This window comes from Catharus ustulatus, chromosome 4, assembly GCF_009819885.2.
Source record: "Catharus ustulatus isolate bCatUst1 chromosome 4, bCatUst1.pri.v2, whole genome shotgun sequence".
In the NCBI taxonomy this organism is placed as follows: Eukaryota; Metazoa; Chordata; class Aves; order Passeriformes; family Turdidae; genus Catharus; species Catharus ustulatus.
This window is the reverse complement of record NC_046224.1, coordinates 10038040-10059997: the sequence shown is the minus strand read 5'-3', so window position 1 is coordinate 10059997 and position 21958 is coordinate 10038040. Positions and strand designations below refer to the sequence as shown.

Sequence of the window (21958 nt, the reverse complement as noted above, 5' to 3'; positions counted from 1 at the left end):
TATATTCCTTATACATCATTCAGTTGTTTTTCATCTTTGCATTAAAAATAAATTTTATTTTATAGCCAATGTACTGCTATAAAGGGCTACACAACACAAAGGCTTAGAGAATCTGGTCTTTAGCAGAGATAAGAACATGAGTAGATTTCAGAAATATTGCAACCGGATAATAGGAGTATCTTAAAAAAATCAAAATTAGAAAGACTACAAGATGTATTCAGATTTATGTAACTGTATGAAATCATTAATTTCCCTTGATAATTATAGCTACTTAATATTGGCATGTATTCTAATTAGTTACCTCATCAAACAGTTCCCATGGTGTCACTATTTAATTATTTTATTATGCTTCAAGACTAATTGTTCCTATGGTTAAAAGCATTTGGACTAAAACAAGGAGTTTAAAATTCAGCATATCCAGCAATTTCTTTTGATAAACCAGAAACTTATACTAAGCAGAGAGCTTATAATCAAAAAGGTTTTTTAAATGCCAAGATACTTAAAAATATTTAGCCTACTTAATACTTCACATGCAAATTTTAAGATGTGGTCTTCTGGATTTGCTGAATTAGAGTACAAGGTCACAGTTCCTGAAGTCATTATCAAGCCAGTGTGAATGCAAATGATGAGTAGAATTTCAGTTATACATCTATTCAGAAAAATAAGATTTTTTATACAGAATTCAAAATGGAAACAGTTACCTATTTTAAATATTCTCTCCATGAATGATTCTGTCATTCATTTTCCTTACATTGTAAAGCTCTGGAGACTAACATTAAAAATGAAGCAGGTCCTGTATGTATAAATTTCCTGTGTAATTTTAAAGATTCTTTCTAATATTGGCATATAAAAAAATTACTTTAAAATACCATTATAAAAAATAGTACAGACTTACAAAAAAAGAGATGTGGATATATTTTATTTAATTAAGTATAATTCATGAGAAAAAATTTCTATTAGAGAAAATCTGAAGCTGTGGAGACTTCCTCCTGCTTTTCAGTAGAAGTGGGGCAGATTTCAGGCTTAAGAGACCAATGAGTCTGTCAGCCAAATAGCAAATAACTGTAGGTACTGTCACACTGCTAGTCAATACTCAGTAAATGATATTATTTGGACTCAAATTTGGCATGTGTAAACTGAAACTTTCTATTGAGAGCTCCGTCTTGTGTTATGCACAAAGATTTTATGCCTCTTTGCTTTTCTCACTAGAAATAACAGGCCAATATTTTTCTTTTTCTTTTGATGTTGTCAAAGACAATCTTTTTTCCTCCCCTTTTAGCCTAAAACAATATGAGTGAAAAGTCTAATACAAATTAAACAATTGGCACCCTATAACCTAAGCTCACATAACCCTCCTAGATTCTGAAGGTGAGATTGAAGTCTAAGATTTCTCTCTATTTTACCTTTAGTTACTAACCAGATGTAGACAAATACCTTTGGGATTTATTTTTGAAAATGATAAATACTCAGAAATACCACAGTTCTAGAGAATTTTCACTTCGAGTTTTTCTAGGAAGCTTGTCTTTTGTGACTAATAGTTCACAACTTCAAGGGAAGAGCAAAAAAAAAAAATTTTAGAGAAAATATTGAACAAATACTGCAGACAATGAACGAACAATGACCACCAACTAATATTTTGAGACCAGTCAATCTATAATTTTTTTTCATGCCAAAATCCTTAAGTTGATCAGAAGTTACTTTGTTCTATTAGGGAATATAAATGAAATTGCTAAATGATTGTGTATGATGACAGAGGAGGTGAAAAAAATCCTGGCAAAACCTTTATCTGTAGATAAATTTGGAATTTGTGGATAAACTTGGAAAATTAAATCATTTTATAGGATCATTACACTGATAATAGCTTGATAATTCCTACAGGGACTCCGTACCAAAAAGATTTTTCCAGCCAAGAACTGAGAAATTCTAGTGAAACTCCTAAAAACGAGAAAAGTTGGACTATATCCAGAATGTGAACTCTCTTTGCACTGGTAGCACCTCTTTACAGAGGGAGGAAAATAAGAAAATTTAAACTAAGCTTTCTCAATCCTGCAATAGTTGTACTTTTAAAAAAGAAGCCAAACCCATCTCTACACACTTTCATTAAAAGCTGAGACCAGCACATCTCCTATATGACAGGAAGAAATTCATGAGGTTGAGATAGAGGTTTGGTTGGTTATTAACAATTCAATGCTCAACAAAGCAGAATAAAAGTGTGAACTCTGGGGAATTCTCCCCAGTTAGCTGCTATTCTACTGCATAAATCTGCAGAGGAAACTACATAAGAAGATGACTGGTAAGTGAAAGTGCTATAAATTGTGCATGGAGGATACAATATATTAAAAGAAAAGCCTTACATTCTTGGGATGGGAAATAGATTATTCTCTCCCGTGGCACTGCTGCTGCCTTCACTATCCATGCTGTATCCACTGCCAAAACTACTGGCTGATGAGCCAGTGGAGACAGAACTTTCTGCAGGTCGGTGATTAGTAGACCTTGCTGTACAGGGCAGGAACATGTGGTTACTAAAGACTTGTAAAACATCAGAACCACTGACATTAAGAAAAAATGTAATTTATCAAAATCACATGCTGCAAACACTTTCACTTTTATATTTTACATTCAAATATTGCTTTATCATATTTTGCACATAAAGTTTGTTTTCACATAGAATAAAGTGTTCTAAACCAAATAGTACACTTTTTTTTTTTTCTCCAGTCATGTTAATAGCTCAAATCAACAGTCTGAAGGAAAAAAAAAGATGGTATAGAATGATTAACACTGCTTTTCTGATTAAAGTGACAGAAAAGCAGTTTTTCACCTGAAATATTTAAACATTTCATATGATAATCTTCTAAAGATGAAAGCCCCAGTGGGCCTTACTCAGATTCCTTCTGAAATGTTCTTTGCATTTGGTGATTTTGAGGAGAGGAGCTTGCAAAGATGTGTAAGCACACAATCTACAGTCACAGAGAATATCCCCATCCCTCTTCAGACATAACATAGCTATACATTATATTTCTCAACTGCTCCTACCCATCTGGATCTCTCTTACTCCATGCATAGAATTTTAATGAACCTGTTTGATGGGAGATACCTTAATCTAATTTAATGCCATTTGGTGTTAGTACAGCATATGTTAGTTTTGCTTTAGATTGATTTATTTTGTGTTTTGGACATTACTGCACTACATGAAAAAATTATCCAGTATTTGGCATTTAGCAAGTTGAGAAATATAAATGAAAAAGGACACAGTGACATTACACATAGTAATTAATACTGGAACAATAGAGTAGCTGTTCTCATATTGAATAACACAATTCTCTGGGAATGTTAATATAGATTTGGGGATTTTTTTTATTTTGCTAAATGTCCTCTGATACATCTGCTATTGTCATGTTTCTTTTATTTCAATCTATTGAGGATATATACTGAAAATAGAAAATATGTTTGCAAAGTTATTTTTCTATGAAGTCTTGAGGTTCCATGTTATTTTGCTGAAGTGTGAAACTCCTATGTAAAGCAGTTAAAAGAGATTCTTCTTCAAAAATAAATTATTCAAGTACTTAACTGGAAATTTCATAGGAGCCAGAGCCCCAACAGTGTCTTTCTTTTAACTGGCAATCAATATTTTTTTTTATGCGTGACTAACTGAATAATATTTTTGGTGAAGAATGGTGCATGCTGCCTGATGTGGAACCAGGAAGCTGATTGTAACTCCTCAAACATAATGCAAAACCAGGTGAGTAATTTGAACTAGAGGCAATAAATGAAGCAATTCTTTTATCATCAATCCTTGGGCAAGGATCCTTTAAGACAGAACTATTATTCTCCACAGAGAGTCTTCGTGGGTAAACCTAGTTGTCACATAACTTTTTAATCTTTTCTACCCTATTAATCTCCTTTGTTCCACTATTGCCCACAACCAGAAGTGTAATGTATCAGTCTACGTTGTTTTCAGATAAAATTATTCTTTAGCTCTATTCCATGATTTTAGACGTTGATCATAGGCTGCCTTCTTGGATATAAATACAATGGAAAAAAAAAATAAATCATAGTGTTATTAGCAGATACTCTCAATACCTCACCTGGAGGAAAGTCACCCATGTTCTTCCAGAGAGATAGCCAGCTGGGGTGGCTGTGGGCAGTGCTTGCTCTATCACTTTCAGCTGGTGGTGCTGTGAGTGAATTCCTATGCCTGTGGTGACATGTCAGCAAAATGCTGCTGAGAAATGCTGGGCAAGAGTGACATTTCAGAGATGAGAGGCCAAACTCTCCATTATGGCATATTACTGCCAGTTGCCCTGTATTCAACAGCCTGAATTGGGGCTCTCTCATGCCTGTCCCAAACTAATTCATTACCTCAGTTCTCATGTTTGCATGACCTGTATGTCTCCCAATGTTTTCTGTTTGGAGTTCTGAGGGTTCCTTTAGGTCAGGTTGTTTTGTTGCCTTTTTTCTGTAGTGCCATGGCACGACAAATGCCTCACAGGTGAGTACAAGTGGGAGATCAACACATCTGCAAAACCCACAGAAGCCAAAGCAGTATTGTGCCAGCACAGAAAAGAATCTTCAGTCCTTCCCTTAGGCATGAATTTGCTTAGTGTAGCACATATCTCCACCATAACATATGTGGCCTGAAATGATCTTTCATATCTAGGGATTTTTTTTTTTACTGACTTTTCTGTAAAAACTAATGTCTGAAATAATTTCTTGTATCTTTACTGGTGGATTTCTAAAACCAGTAAGAATCTAGAATTTAGTTAAATCCAGAAAAGCTTGAATTAAGCCTTTAGAAATGGATTAGAAGTTTTGCTTCATCTATTTATAATCAACCCAAAGCTGTTTCTTTTGAAACAGCTGTATCCTGATTACACATTCAGTATGATATATTTTTAGTTTTTCTTCTGTTTTCACTAATTCACATAACTTTCCATATCGATGGATTTTTTTCTCATAAGAACACTTCACTTGGTGAATGATTATAATGGATCCAAGTTTAGATTCATGACTGGATTTTGAAAATTCTAAAGTTTAATGTTACTCTTCTTTTTTTCTTGTCTGCCCTATGAAAGTAATGAATCACAGTTTCAGTTTGTGACAAGAAATGAAGTCCACAAATAGATTTACAGCTGGTTTCGTGACAAATTCAGAATCTGGATACAGAGATCATCTAATAACTTGTGAGACACCCACATTTCCTACATGTTGGGATTTTTACAGATACATCTAGACCTCTAAGTTTCTGCTGGTTATATATGAAATTTTTGAGTTGTGATAGTGTGGCAATGCTTGCTATCAAGTAATATTTTCCCTGAGAGTTGGTATAACTATGGTTATATTTCTACACTATGTGGAAAGATGGAACTTTTTCCATGCTCTTGTGTTCAAGAAACCAGTCTGCACACTCACTTGCAGCCATGCCCTTTCTTTTTGAATACATGCAAACATTGTCTTCAAACTTTAACAAGAAAGTCAGAGTTCACTGTGTTGCTCCTCTAGTCTTAGCGGTCTACATAAGGTTTGTGAAGTCCTGAAAGTGTCAAAACAATTTCCACCTTTGGTCAATTGGATTAATATTTACATAAAGGATAGGCAAATATTGCATGATATTTAGTCTTAATTTTACTTTTAATTATGGTATTAGGGCAGGTTAATTTTGAGTTACAGAGCTTCTGCTTATAGCTACCTATACTAGAAAATGATTTAGTCCTCAGGTTTTGACATCAAAGGTCTGGCAGGAGGTATTTTGGTCTGTAGCATTTGAACACTTGCATATGGATTCACTTGGGTCCAAAGATTAGATATTGTCATCTAGTATCACACAGGTTCCTGAAGCTACAATGTTTTAATTTACTGAAATATATAATTTTCATTTGAGTAGGAACTCAGGTGAAGGCAATTTCCATTATTTGAATATTAACTATCCAGAGTGTGGAACAGCTATGTTTCATTGCTTCCTTGCCCTTTGATTTCACAAATTATTCCCTGGACTCTTAAGCAACACCTCTAAACATCCACCCCTCCCAAAACAACCCCAACCAACCCAATAAGCAACTCTTAGAAACTCTTTGAAAGCTTAAAAAACTTTTAAAATACTTGTCATAGGCAAAGTCTTGCTACCAATTACATATGATCCTTAAAGCCTTATATTTTTAGATAAAAGACTCTTCAGGCCTCAGCAAATGGAAGAGACAAAGTGTAACTGAAGGTCATTATGTACCTTCATTTGGCCTCTCTCTGCAAAAAGGAGAGGAGATAGCCTTTCACCCCCTCCAGCCCTTTTTCTATAAACTCTTTACACAGTTTATCAGGTGCTTGGCACTTTTTATGGACTGCAATATCGTGTTGTCTGGGCTACCCAGCCACTGAACTATGAAGAATAGAAATATGAAATTAAACTTTAAAACTCTAATATCAGCTGCTTTCTCTGAAATAGGGCACAGATTTTCCTATTATGCAAAGCTATTGTTGTGGTCTGATTTCATTTTCATCTGTTAATCCTATTTTGGCTGGTAGTTCCCTTGATGAGATGAAATGTTCTCTACTTGGAAAGGGTGTTAATGGGTACATATGTCACATTTAGTAGTTTGAAATGTGGTGTTAATGCTGCCTCTGAGTGATTCTGTTAAACTGCCTGTTTTACAGGCTTTGGCATGAGGAGAAGTTTCAGTTCAATCATTCTAGCAAATAATACATAAATGAGTTTTTATATATAAATATATGAAAAATTTCCCAACTGCTTACAGTAATTATTTCAGATTCCAAGAAGTGGATGATAATTTTATACCTGGTGTAGGACCAGGGTTTCCCAAGAAAAAAATTTAATGGTTGATAGGTACCTTTTGTACTCAGTTTGGTTTACAGGAAGAAGGAAAAGTACAACACAATGATATGTGGACATGTATTCCCTTATGCCTTCCTGGAAAAGAATTGCTGATTCGGTAACTTGGAGGTTAGCACTGACTCCACCTTTCAGCTCCATATTTTTATCTCTATTTTTTAAAATTATTGTTGGTATGGCAAAAATCTGTATTTGCTTATTCTTTGGCTTATGGACCCAGTTAGAAAATAAACTTCTAGATCCAAGGAAAACATGTAAGTCACGCCTTAGTATGAAAAAAATATCATATTAAAATCATTAAGAGAGGAACGCTTGGAAGGCATATGATTTCACTAAACCTTTCAGAAAAATCTATTTTCAACAGACAACAGAGAAGATGTTTTGTTAAAACCTAATATAGGGAAGATAGATCCTTCACACAGGAAATATCAGTCAGTAAGAAAATGGAAACAATCCAGGACTTTCTGCCACTCCAGCCATTCTTCTACAGTGAATGTATTTTTTTTTAAGACTTAAATTTTAAAAATTTGACTATACATTTCTGTATTTCATATGGAAAGAACAGATTCAACCAGAACTTTCTCCTGATTAATAAATTGTAGATGTTCCCCTTTACCAGTTTCTGTCTAGAAACAGAAATGCTCTGTCAAAATGCATTGGGAATAATGGTTCTGTTTGTGAATCAAACAGGAGGATGGAAAAATGCCTTCAAGTATGGATCCAGGATTAAGTTACAATTGGCCTGTAAGTAGTTGAAAAGAATTGTTCTTCTAACTGTCCATCTTCTGAGAAAATGGGTGACAAAAAACGCTGAAAGCATCACGCTGAGTCTTCTCAAAGAGATGCAAGCCCATGGGAGAAGGTGACAGCACTGATCTGCTGGGTGTAATTTTCTGATGACCAACAGACTGGGCATCTCATACAGTGTCTACTGGCAGAAGCTTGGCTGCCCTTCGCTCTCAGTAGCCTTGTGTTTCAAGTGCTCCAACCACAAAGTGACCCAAATGCCAATTTTCCTGTTTTTATTAAGTGTTTGCTAGATGAAAAGCAAGAGCTGCTCCAGCTTGCTCTGTTAGGGTCCACAGGGTAAAACTGTTGTTGGGACTGCTTGTTGCATCTTTTGTGAACTGGCAACAGAATGGGGAAACAGCTGATGATCAAACACATCTACCTCAGGTCACCCCAGATAGCTTATTTTCCTAATGCTTCCTCATACTGAGCAGGACTTTAAGACATGTCTCACCACAGCCACAGCCGTGTATTAGACATGGATTCGACTGCACACTGAGCAGGGATATTTTGTGAAATGTCGAGATAACCCTTTACAGAGAAATTTATCATTTGAACTGAGTAACAGAAGAACAGCACACTTCTTAAATTGTGCTGAAGTAATTTCTTTTCCCAGGAAAGCAATTCAGATGAAATAACTTTCCATGCATTCTGTAGGGTTAGTCAACTGTACAGAATTTTGGAAAATAACTTTTGAAATAAGAGTTATCAAGTGAAGAATCTGAGCAATTCTCTGGAATTACATGTCATCTTAAAATGGTGGAAGAGCAAATAGCAGGAATAACCAAAGCAAAATGGGCCAGCTATTACATTGAAACAAGGTTGAAAAGAGAGAATCAGTTTTCTGCTGTCTGCAGAGAGTGGGGACAAACTGTCCTTGTTTTGATAATGATTCTTGGAAATGCAGTATTTGCAGCAATATGTATTTGTGGCAATATTTGTAGCAAAAAGGCCCATTTAACTTGGAAATTAAGAAACTAGTGACATGAGTCACTAAACAGCTTTGGGCTATAAATTATTTAAGTGTGAAGGAAACACCCTAAAATAATGTAGGAAATTAGGACATGGCACTGCCTATTAAAAGTGTGAAAATGGATACAGAGCAGATAAGCAGGTATTTGAAACCACAATCACATCCAATTCAGAAGATTTATATAACCTAGGAATCAATTTCCTTTCACTCCATTGTTGCTAAAACCAGTAAATAGAACTTAGTGATAAGGAAAATTCTTGTCAAATTTTAAGTTCTTGCTGCTAAGCGGCTAGAAAATTCACAGTGCTGGCTCAGACTTGCATCATGGGTTGTACAGTGATGGCAATGTCTTGATGTATGCATCACATCACATTTCTGTGTAGCTTTAACTTCTTATGCTGACATTTAAGTGATCATGTGCCAAAGCTGTTGGTTTAAGGCAAGTGTGCTACCTTTTGAACTAAAGTGTTTTAAATTGGCATTCTTTGAGATGCTTAAATTGATTCTGAAAACCCTGATGTAGGGTTTTGCTACTGCAGGTATTCTAGCTACCAAAATCAGCTCTGAGAGTAAATCACCACCTGACCAGTAAAACTGCTTGACATACAGCTGTTTGGAAAAGCTGTTGTGTCATGATGGAAAATGTGTAACATGAAAGATGAGATGTTCTCTATGAAATGCTGTGGTGCTGCATTTTCCCCCCTCCTCCTCAGCCCCACCTCCACCCCCCATACCATTTTCAGGGACAAAATAAAATAATACCAGGTACATGTGCCAGAGAACATTTTAAGGAAATGTGATTTTAAATTGCTAAAGGTTTGATCTTGAAGAAACTTTTCCATTTTTGAAAATTAGACTGAAATTCATGTAGAATTAAAATGTTGATATTACCTTAAATTACAGGTACGTTTGGATCTTTATCTGAAACACATGGCAGTTTCTCTAGATCTTTAACTTTTGCTAACTAATTCAGGTAAGGAGGATAGCAGTGTTATTATCTTGACAGGTTGCTTGTTTATTTGGTTGGGATAATGTGAGCCCAAATAGAAGAGGAGTTGCCTATGGCATCCATCAACAAATGACATACAAGCAAGAGCATATTGACTTGTAGCTTTTCTTTCATGAGTGTTCTTTGGAAAGCATAAAAAATGTATAGGACTGCAATGAAGTTGAGACTTAAATTCACTGAGCTATTTACTATTTAAATATTAATTCACTGTTCTTTAAAGATGCTAGGAAGATTAAAAATAAATTTCTAGAAATTCTCTTATTTGGTCATAAAATAATGGAATTTTTGCTCACTCCTGGATATTCTAATATAATAAAGGAATTGATTTTTCATTGTACAATTATTATCCTTTAGGGGAAAACGTGGCATCTTTTTCTGTGCAAATAAGGATAAGCCCATCCAATTTTACCCATTAAACTACATCCCTTTAGAGAGCACAGGTCCCTATAAAAGTGTATAATTTAAAAAAATGAGCAGTTATGTAGATAAATTATGACTGTGTGATGCACAATATCTTTTGGTTTTTTCTCAGAACTTACTTCCCTGAAACCTACAATTTCTACTGTGGTGAGGTAGAGGTGGTACACCTCTCTTCTTAACTCAGATGCTGAAGTTTTTTTTCTGTTCCTTGTCTTTCTTACTCCCTTTATTGAAAGGTATTAAAACTAAAGCACGTTTTTCATTCCTTTAAATTTATAAGATACGTTTGAAAATACTTTTTTTTGTATAAAACCAGTAAAAATTATATTCCAAATACACCTACTCTTTCATATGCATGTATCTAGAGAAGTGGTGATAGTCATCAGAACATCATCAACTCTTCAAGTATCTGAAGAACTCTAAAATAATTTATTTAAAACATAACTGACCTACCAAGAAAATTTCATACAATGAGAAGATCCTTCTGTGGGATAAATTACAGACTGAAAAAGTGGTGGACTGATTTACAGTGTCTAAAGCTGACTCATCTGGTGGATAAACTCTAATACACAGATTTATGTTGAAGGGATTGTGCTTAATTTTACGTGAATGTATAATTGGAAATGATTCATATATTGCACAAAATCTAAATCTAATTAACTCAAGCCTAGGCCCTGCTTTCTTCCTCTGACTTGGATCCCTTGCAACTTCTGGCTTCAGAGAGCTGGATCTGCAATGTTATTGCTCCTCTCTGAGGGATGTGGTTGGAAAGTGTAATATGTAGTTGGATTCTTTGCAGATCACACTCTTATCTCTCATGGGCAACAACAAAATTATACTTCAGAGGCTATTTTAATTAACTGCTCTAGGTGAATTGTTGGATTTTACAAAGGTTCTGAACAACAACCAAGGTTTTTTGTTGCATCTTCCCCTTGATTTCAAATCAGATTGATTTAAATACACTTTTTAAAAGGAATACAGAAGCAATTCAGTTCGATTAAAAAAACCCCAAACAAACAAACAAAAAAAACCAAAACAAAAAAAAAAAAACTGATGAAAGACCTTGTACTCACAAAATTTGCTATTTATACTATAGGTGCTAGTTTTGTTTATAATTTCCTTGTTATTTCTCAACAGAGACAGAATTAATAACTAACAAAATAGACCCAATAGAAAGAGTCCTAGGAATCAGAAGCAGAGCAGGATTTCTCTGAGACACTCTCAGAATGACTGAGGATTCTCGCCTAGTTTGGTTTGTTGTTTTTTCTAGAGCCAGTTCAATTCAAGAGAAAAAAATGAAGCTATTGAGAGACTAGATCAAAGGTGGACATTCTTTTTGATGGTTATCTTAGGCATAGAAAGACTTCACAGCATAGAATCATTTCCATCACTGTTGTGTACTTGGGCTGAAAAAACCCAAACAACTCCTCTAAAAGGTGCTGTTGTTTAATAAATGCACAGAGAAATAGTTGTGGTAAAAGAATAATAGTAATGTTGTGTGTGTACTGGCTTCCTCAGTAAAGGGATTTGAGACATAGTAACAAAAAACTACTAACTTGCTAAGAGGACTGCTCCAGTCATTAAAACCAGTTCCTAATTCGTTCTTTTCCAGGTACCAATAAAGTAGGCTGTAATGGAGGTGGGTACCACAAACATGCAACATCCCTGTAGGAACAGACTTGGAAACTGAGGATGCCCTAACATTCATAGTTCACAATGCAGGGGAAGTCTTTTCTTCCTTTATCATCTCTTCATCCTACAAAGAAGTCCATAAGTTGGAAGATGTTTTGAGTATCTTTGGTGCTTTTTCCATTTGAGGTTATAGACTCATCTCATTTTACTTTCATACTCCACAAAACTGCAGTGAAATCATCTTGCTTTTCATTCCTGCTAAAAGTCATGAGAGTCATTAACCTCAAAATGGTAACTACTGGCCTACCTTATGTGAATAAATATGGACAAACTATCCTTGGTACAGTAAAGAGAGGCCACAACATCTCACAGGTCTGAAACCAGACTTGTAAACATTGTGTAGGTAACCGTGCATTTGTGTTTGTTTGTCAGAAGTAAAAAGACAAAAGTACTACATCTCTTCATAACAATTTTAACATTTTTTATATTTTGTTGTGGACTCATTATTATAATGTGTACTCTTATTATTTATAATGTGGACTCTTATTCCCATAACTCTCTGTGATGCTTCCAATATTGCTGACCCATGTACATATCAGCACATAGACTTTTTGCAATTTTAAAAGTAAAGAAGATGGAATAACAGTTTGTTAGCACAGGTACTTGAAGCCAACACACTCTCTATTTCCTTATTATAAAAGTGTATCTGAACCTTAATTCAACCTTATCTCAAGTAAGATGTTTTGCATTACCTGTCTGTGTGAAAAGGCATCACCACAGGGCTACGAGTCTGTGATAAAACTCAACAGACATGACATGTCAAAAGATCATGAGAGTCATTTAGATTTGAATGGTCTATCCCCCAGGAGTGGAATGCAGCTTTCAGACATGATTCCTGAACTTGTACCATGACATTCTCTGGTTCTGCCTGAGCTGAGTGTCTAGAGATGAGCTGTAAAGTAATTGTGTGTGTGTGTGTGTGTGTTTGTGTAAATATATAGATTTATGGAAGAATTCTAAAGGCTCTCCTAAGAAAAAACTTGTCATTTCTAAATATGTTTGAAAAGATCTGTTACTTTTGCCCTGTTAGTTCTATCATCACACTAGTTGTCTGAATGCCCTTAGAATATGTTGTCTGAAATACAATTTCCTCTTTATCTCCTGCACCCCTCTCAGCCAGCTTATATTGTCCAATGTGTCCAATGGTGTTAACAGAAAAACCTTCAATGAATCTTGAGATCTTAGGAAGGGATTACAGCACAAGAGAACATCGGGGAGTTCAGTTAGAACATTTATTTAGATTATCCCTCAGATTCCATAGAAATAAACAAGATGCTCCAGAAGTCAAAAGAACAGTGGCAATTTGAACTGATTGAGATTCTGGCTCTTTATTTGTGATGAGGGAATAAATTGGTGGTATGTGGTATTACAGGTGCCTACAAGTAGAAAATAATTTTTAAAGATGCTGATAGGAAAATTATCAAGAGATTAAGCTATACATGGATCAAAACTCCTTTCCTTTCCACTGGTGGTTTGAAAAATTATCTATGCTAATCACTGTTGACATAATAATTGTGTTGGAAGAGGAAACAGGAATTGTTATTGTCCCAATTACATTTTCATAAACAAAAATGTGCAGTTAGGTTTTTGTCACAGTACAAGAAATGTCCAATCATGCTTAAGCAGACCAGCTTGGATGCATGCTTTTTTATTAGGCAACAACATGAGCAAAACTATACTACTTTTTGACAGAATTCCAAGTACTCCAGTGGAATGGAAGTGCACACATTAGTTGTTTCATAATGCTTCTTAGCACAGTTTTTCATTATGGATTTATGCACTGATAGGTGGAAAAATCAAGCAGAGTTCTTGATTCATGTTAACATTTACAGCACTTAATGGAGGGGTAAAATAAAAAATTGAATATCGCAATGAATTAGTTGACATGGCAAGAAGTATTTGGGATGTAGTTGGTTTCTTAACCATGTCTTTCTGCTCACCTCCTTCAGGCTTGACTGGTCCATCAGACATCACTTTCCTGAGGGCTAGTTGGCTTTGGTCTTTGTTGTCATTGGCTGGTGGAGGCAGATTGTCAGACTGAGTTCTTTGAATAGGGAGGACTCCTGCTATGCTGTGTCTGTGCTGCTTCCTGGCATGATTAGACTGACCGCTTTTATGTGCTGCTGTGGCAGTGTGGGTGAAATGGAAACCCAGAGTATGTATCCTCAGATGGAACCAGCTTAAATGTTATTCATGCAAACAGAAGTGGTTTTTTTCTGTATTTAAGTAAGTAGTGTTTTCAAACACCAAAGAGACACCACATGCACAGCATTAAAGAGTATCAAAACTGGCTGTTTCAATATTAATGACAGTGAAAACAAGGGAAATAATTTTCCCCCAGTTTTGCATTATACCATGGTGAGTTTATGGAATATCAACAAATCCTAAAGACAAACACAATGACTTCACAGTCAGAGAGATATTTAAATAACTAAACCCTCAGCTAGCAATCAGATGATACTGGTCTGAAGTATACTCTGGAGAGTAATCCTTTTGAATGGAATAGTTTTATTCATTAACCTATTTGAAGTTGTCAGATGAAATTTATCTTGACCCTTAATCAATCCATGGTAAAAAAATTACTTGAAAAATTGAACTGTGACACCTGACTTAGCTCTCAACTCCCTTTGAGTTTGCTAACTTGACAACATTGTTGAAATCTGATGTTGTTACTGGCTCTGTGTGTTTAATGGTTTTGCAATTATTGTGTTTAATGTTTTTATTGTATTTCTGTTCTGCTCATCGCTAACACAATCTTATCTGAGATATAAAGAAGGTTGCCTTATATTTCCTTTCCAAAAAAAATAAAATAGATATTTACAGTCATGTTTCAAAAATAGAAATCTCAGCCATGTAGTTAAAAAAAAGTTCCTTTAACTTCAAATCTTATTTTGTGTGTATAGTACTGTCCTTCATGATTACTACTTATAGATACATCCTGTTACTAATGTGGTCTCAGTCTTATGTGCAATTTGAAGAGCTGGCAGTTGCATCTCTGCAAGTTTTGATTATTTCATTGGTAGGTATTTAGTAACATCAAAACACAATGGACTTCTCTGTGAGTCATGCACAACCATGGAACATCATGGACCATGAGTGAAGGGACTGATGGAGAAACAGCCAGTTTCACTGCAGTCTTTATAAAATAAATAAATATATAAATAAAAGACTTCTAAATACAAGAGTATATTGTAATTATATGTATTCACACACAGGCACACAAAGAAAGACATTGAACAGAGTGAGCACAGTGTGCCAAGAACAGGAAAAAAAAATAGCCAAAAGGGAAGGACAGCAGGGAAAAAGGCAACAGATGAACATTAAGCTGCCATGCTGAGGAATTTATTTGCGTCTTTTACTTGGTTGGAGGCGGAGCTGCTGCACAGCTGCTTCAGCAGCGGCGATGGCTGCCCCAGCGTCCTCAAGGTGAGTTTGGGTGACGCTGGTTTTGCTTTGGCTGCGGGACGGACCGTGAGAGCGGAGATGTCCTTCAGAAGAAGATTTGGAGCTCCCTGGGCTGCTGTGGGATTTCTCAATGGTGGGCACCTGCATGTCTACCAGGAAAATGAAGAAGTACAACTCTTGCATTTATTAAAAACAAACAATTTCATCCTCTTTCTCTTGGCTTGTCTTTCTAGATGAATTCCAGAACAAGGAATAAAGATTAAGGTGTGCCTTTCCATTTAAAGTATCAGGATATATCACTATTAGGAAACTCTTATGAAGCATTTTTTCTACTTCCCCATTGTTACCTTGCCCAGGTACTAATTTATTTAGTACTGGTTTTTTGTCACCTGTGGATTAGACCTCCTCTGCTGGTTCAAACTGGTGGAATGATGGCATAGTGTTTTCCACTTCCTATTCTCTAGTATGTTGAGGCTAAGCAGCATCACCTGCACCAGTACCAAACATTTAGTGAATGTAAGTAATTTTATTCTGAATAATGCCATCGGGAAAATCACAGCCTAACTTACAATATCTTCTATACTTACCTCTTATTCAGACAGACATCTTATATTGACACCAGTCCCTGGCAAAATGTTACATAGAGAAATAGAGAGGAGATGGAGCAGAGTCTTGTCCCTCTGGAGCTCTCATCTGGATTGCAGATGGAATGTTTTTTGTTTAGATAGGACACATAATGTATTTTAAGAGAGCACCTGTCCACTGACTACTTAGTATAAAAAAAATATTAGAGATAAATTTCTTGGAGCAGGAGACACTGAGATCAATTCTTTTGTAAACATTAGTGTATTCTACTGTATCAGCTCCACTGATTTCCAATACAACTGAGATGTGCTGCAATCCATTACCATTGAGTGGAAATGCATATGCACTATAGCATCATAATTGTTGTTCTATAAAGCATTAACGTGGTATTTTCAGAAGAAAAAAATTCCATAGACTATTTAAGGAACATGAAAAATAGAAAGCTAAATATGCATTGAGTTTGCCCAAGGCTATCTAGAAAATGAAAAGGGCACAGAATCTATAGCAGATGAGTAAAGCACATAGAGTCTGTATGCAGCTGTTTTAAGGGTATAATTACTCAGTAAGCTGGTTTGCAAGATTGAGACGATTTAAGCCTTGTCTACAACTAATTAATCACAGAGATAAATGCATTTTTAATAAAAATGTATACAAACTTCATACCATTATCTTTATTTTTCTATTAGAACTTACACATAGCAAAGGTTTACACATCATCTGGGAAAATATTTCATATCAGGTGCACCAAGCCATTCCTACCCTTGGAGGGGTCCGGGAAGATTCCATGACTTCTGCTCTTGATGACAGATGGTTTTGGAGATTGTTGGCTGCTCTTTTCAGAATGAGATTTCCCATGATCTATGTTTTCACTCTGTTCTTTAAGAGGATACCACCGAGGAGTGTTGTCAAGCTGAGAGATGCTGGATAACTCAATCAATACCTACAAATAAATCAAAGTATGATATATCTGTATCTGATCTGTTTGTGATTGCAAACACAGAAGAGACTAGAGTTGTGTTGTCAGAAGTTGCAATCAGGTATAAGACTGAAGGGTATAAGGCTGTGTGCCGACAGATTCAGGACTCTCTGAGCATGCTGTGACCCCAAACCCAGATTCAGTAGCATACTGATGTGTCTGAACCCATGTGTCTTCTCACCAGGACCTCACTAAGGACTAGGAGCTGAGTCCTTTGACTATGGCGCAGCTCCACACAAAAAGGACTGGGCAGGTTAGAGGGCAGCTTGTGAACACTAGCTTGGCAGCTACAGTAAAAAGATATTAAAAAGACATCCAGCCATTTTGCATCTGTACAGACATACCCTAATAGGATAACCAAGCAGTATAATTTTCTCCCTTTTATCAGTGCTTTTAAGGGAGGGGGGAAAGTTTCATATTTGTTTTTATTAAGGTCTTCAATAATATGAGAAGCATATGCAGAAGTAGCAACAAAAAGAGAAAAACAGGGTTAGTCTTGTGCTTCACTAAAGTAATAGAATTCAACAGACCATTTAGGCATCTAAACAGTATTGAGGAATAAATAGGAACAGCAATGGCAATGTGGGAATGAAACAAATAAACTGGCTAAAAAACCCCAAACACTGTAGATGAAACCTGCTCTAAGCCACCTTCATTGTTAGCAGGACTCAGTGAAATTTCTTTCAAAAAAACAGAAGTAAAACAAAAAGAGCATTGGCACCTATAAAGTCCTTTCCTCCCTTAACAAGCCTGCAGTTGAGAGGGCAAAGGATGTACTGATGTACTGAAATTCATCACAGAGTCTTGAAGGAAGGATGGTCAAAAATAGCTTCGTGTCTAAAGGGACAGGGTTAAAACTATTGTCAGGTAAGGAAGTTTTAAAGTGCTAGACAAATAAACTGTGTAACTACCTCAGGGAACAATGTTTTGTCACTTTATTACAAAACCCTGAATTAAAGAAAGCCTCTCCGAGTTTAGGAATGGGGAAGTCTCCTAACAACTGATGGTTTCTAGGTTAAAAAATTTTTTTTGTTTTCTTTTTTCCTTTTAGTTTTATAGATTGTCTATGATCTGGCTTGGTCTTTCTAGTTAAACCTATAATTAATCTTAACAGATTAACTATTTAGCATGCTCCCTGTTGTGGTTTTTAGCCAAGCTTTGAAAATGACTGGGAAGATAGCATAGCTGAGGATTGCTGCCAGTAGGCAGTGTAGGCTGGGGCTCTGCTTTTTAGGAGGAGAGGTCTCACTTTCCATGGATATGGACCATGATGTGCCACTCCTCTTCTGGGACACACAAGTGTTGCTGGCTCTATTCAAGCAAGACTTTGGAGCATAGTTTGGATATCCCACATCTGGTGTTATGGTGCAGGATTCCTCTGGACATCCTGATGCTGAGATATGCTCTCTTTTCTGTTATCTGTTTCCCTGAATAACTGATTTCACAATTAAAAAAAAAAAAATGTAGCTCTAGAAGTTGAAGAAAATTTGATGGGGAAAGGTTTAAATCTTCATGTAGAAGTAGTTGCTGTAGCATCCCTTTTCTAAATGTCATAGAAACAAGGATGTAAATATTCAGTAAAGCCCTGCGTTTGGACAAACATGCTGAACTCAACAAGAACATGGACACAGTATGCAGGAAATAAGTAATCATGTAGCAGCTTCCTATACATTTGTTTTAGTAATTGTTCAAATAGTGACACTGATTGCTCAGTTTGGTGGTTACACAAAGGGGAACTGGAGCTGAACTGTGTGGCTTTTTTGCAGAATTCAAATATAGAATGAGCCTGTATGCTCTCAGTTACTCTGTATGAGTTATTGATTTTCCTGTGTTTATTTCTAATTATAATCTTTATTTGCAATTACACCTTTAATTATTTTTATATCATAGTTATTGCTGGTAATTCTGCATTATATATGCATATGTTTGTTTAATTTTTTTTAAGAGAAAGTTTTCTTCCCATGAGCACTTAGCTTATTTATTATTAATTACAAGATTAGATTTTGCCTTCAGTCATACTTTGGTAGTGATATTACTATTTCAGAATGTTAAAAATGATACTTATCAGCATGACTAAATTGCTCATACTTGAAGATAGTTGTACATGTTTAAAAATGGCTTGATGGCAGAATTTAATCCTTTCATCATTTTACAAAGACAAATACCTCCCCAGTCTTCCTATGTTATGGAAAAATCAAGTCAGACAGCTTTCAGTCATAATAAGAATTTCCCCTGAAGTCACTGTGAATGTTATTACTATTTCACACTCTCAAAAACTATTCATTTTCAGAAAATTAACATTTTGTTGGGTCCTAAGTTAGCTTGTCCCCAGTTAATCAAGATAAAAGTAAAGAAATCATGCCCATTCATTATGAAGACAACAGTGAAACTGGAATGTAAAAAAAAAAAATTTACTCAACGCATGTACCATACCTTGAAAGAGCCCAGTCTCCAAATAACAGCCTGCAGTTATTACTAGTAGAGAGGAGGAAATAATATACTTACTTCACCGAGGAAGTCATTTGAGGAGAATCTATCATAATCCCAGACAGTCACTTCCAGTGTTTTCTTTTTCAGCTGCAATTCAAGTAAAAGGAAAATTAACCTCATAAAGTTCAGATCAAGTCTTTATGGTGGTTTCTATAGATTATTTTCTCAATATATCCTTTTTCATTGTGACAGGTAGGCAATTTTCACACTCTCATCAACCTTGTTCTGAGAAAAATAATTTGGTGCTATTGTTTGTTACCAAGCCAGATGGGATTGTGCTTGGCTCTATATTAGGAATTTCCACAAGTTGCTTTGGATAGAATTTATGTCCACTACAGGAGTCAAACTGATTTTAGAGCCCCATTTTTTTGCTCCTGCAGCTTTCTTATCATTAATTCTGCTGAACTCAGGCTCAGTGCAGTCCAGACTCAGACTCAGACTTCAGTGTCTGAAGTGCATTTGAGTGTGAATTTCAAATATATTATATCAAACACCCTATTTACATAACCTCATGTGTGAAGACCATGCTTTAATGCCTGCAGAATTCAATGTAGTCAGTGAGAGTCTGCGAGTGATCCAGGTATGTGGACAAGATGTACTGTGGGGTATTAATGACAGCTGTCAAAGCCCTTCATCTGCAGATTTTTTAAGAATAATAGTTGTGTCAAGCACCCTTCTATAGGCCACAGTATGAAAAAAGTCATCTTTTATATGACAAGAGAGCACAAGACAGAGAAACTGTTGACCAAAGCAGTTGACCTTATTGTAAAGACTGACCTGAGTATTTTTCCAGGGGTCTCTGAGGACACGTAGGGGCAGGATTGATTACTGATTTTGTGTGCTAGGGCAAAAGGCTATAAGGTGGCTGGCAAGGCATTAATAAATTAATGTGGTTTGAAAGAGGGAAGGACAAAATCCTGCAGGTTGTAGGATATCTGCAAGGTTAGGCTGAGAAGTTATAAATGAAGAATGTAAGCATTACTGAGGAAAAGGGGACTCTTCATATACTTGAATAAAATAATTCAGAAGAATTATTGATATTTGAGGTTGTTATCCTAACAGAAGCAACCTGTCACTCACTGCTCTATTAATCGGCTAATGGGCACAGAGGGACAGCAGAGGATCAAGTCATTGCTCAAAATGATAAGCTATACCAATTCTTGTACATATTGCATATACTTGGAATGAAAGCACTCTTGGCCATTTACAGAACCATAGGATATTCTGAGTTGGGAGTGACTCACAGGGATCATTGAGTACAACTCTTAAGTGGATGGTCTGTGCATCCAGGATCGAACCCACAACATTGGAGTTATTAGCACCATGATCTCATAAATTTCCTTCCATTGCCCCTTGATTTAATACAACAACAGACTTATAACGTTCCTAATAACCTGCAATTGCCTTTAAGTGATAATTTAATGTTATTATGTATTCAGAATATCGTCTGCTCCCAGCCAACTTTAGAAAAATGCATAACTATACAAAGTCAATGTCTATGAAAAGAAAATTTAAATCAGCATATGCTGGAAAACCCACACAAAGGGGAATTGAACTATTTTTAGCATCAACAATGTACTCTTTAAACAGGCAACAGCACGACATGAAACCTAAGATTTATTTTAAAAAATATTTGAGAGCAATTCTTTAATCTTTCTTTTATTCTTACATAATTAAGCAATTTACTTCTTAAGCATTCTTTTAAAAAATATCCTGCAAAAATGAAAGTAAAATTTGAACAAAAAGATAATTTTTTCAACATCGCTTACAGAATATTTCTAAAGCTCATTTCCTTGGCCGAATAAAATACTTTTTGTTTGCTGTTCCCAGACAGTATTGAAACTGCAACATGAAGAATAACCTGAAAAAGTGAGCTGGGCACCCATTGGTCCATGATGCTTTTGACTTCCTAGATGTTACAATTTTCTGCTAGGTCCTATAAGTATATGTATTTTTACCATTTTAAAAAGGGATAGCACAAATACTTTTCAGAAATGTATTGTCACAGTTGTTGCTATTTTGAGAGGACATTTCTTCTTTATGACTGCTCAAGGACAGAGAAAAGAATGTATAGATCCAGGAAATAGAGAAAAAAATTCCTAAGGCTTGAAGAATTTTTGGTAGAAAGGGGAAAATAGAAAAGATTTTCAAATAACTGCACCCATACTTTTCTAGATTCTTTGCAACAGTGTGATAATAAAACTGTGATGAAAACTTACAGTACTCTGTACTTCTTTGCAAAATCTATTTTAAGCCTTTTAGTTCAATAAAGCTTTTATAAAATGACAATGAAAAAACATTGAAAGACCTTTATTAGGCAGAGTGCATGAAATGGGTTTCAAAGCAGAGGGAAATTTGCTTTTCTGAAGATATAGCTATAAGGAAAATGAAGAAATTTGCAGAAAGAGCCAATGTGAAAAATATTGTCTATTATGGAAGCCATAACCAGTCCCACAGGTACAGAAGGGCTGTTTTCTCATTTTAAATGTCTAGATGTTATGGATAATGTCTGCCTGTGAAGCTAAATATGGATTACTGAAAATATTTACCATACATTCCTTGAAAATTTCATACTAGGATTTGCATTAGGAAAGAAACAATTTTAATGCAGCTTGTTTTTCCTCTATGACAAAAGCGTATTAATATAATTACTTCAGAAATAATTCAAAATATTGTCATTTCAGTCAGGATGCTTGATGAGGAGAAATTAATGTATGAAGTAATCTATTACAGCTATTTTAGTTTACATTCATATTTAACATTTTATTGTTCTCTATA

At 35.5% G+C, this 21958-nt stretch overlaps 1 protein-coding gene across 6 annotated transcripts in view; it reads right to left on the bottom strand.

Moving 5' to 3' along the window:
* PCLO (piccolo presynaptic cytomatrix protein) overlaps positions 1-21958 on the bottom strand; it is a 324658-nt gene that overhangs the window by 45106 nt on the left and 257594 nt on the right. For 2 of the 6 annotated variants that reach the window (XM_033057798.1, XM_033057800.1), the window contains exons 18-22: positions 19196-19267; positions 16474-16654; positions 15084-15278; positions 13665-13847; positions 2355-2496 (exon numbers count right to left, since the gene is read on the bottom strand). In XM_033057798.1, the coding sequence (XP_032913689.1) occupies positions 2355-2496; positions 13665-13847; positions 15084-15278; positions 16474-16654; positions 19196-19267 (773 nt within the window). Of the gene's footprint in view, positions 1-2354; positions 2497-12934; positions 13848-15083; positions 15279-16473; positions 16655-19195; positions 19268-21958 lie in introns of those variants that run through there. The other 4 variants (XM_033057799.1, XM_033057802.1, XM_033057803.1 and 1 more) reach the window with 4 other exon arrangements.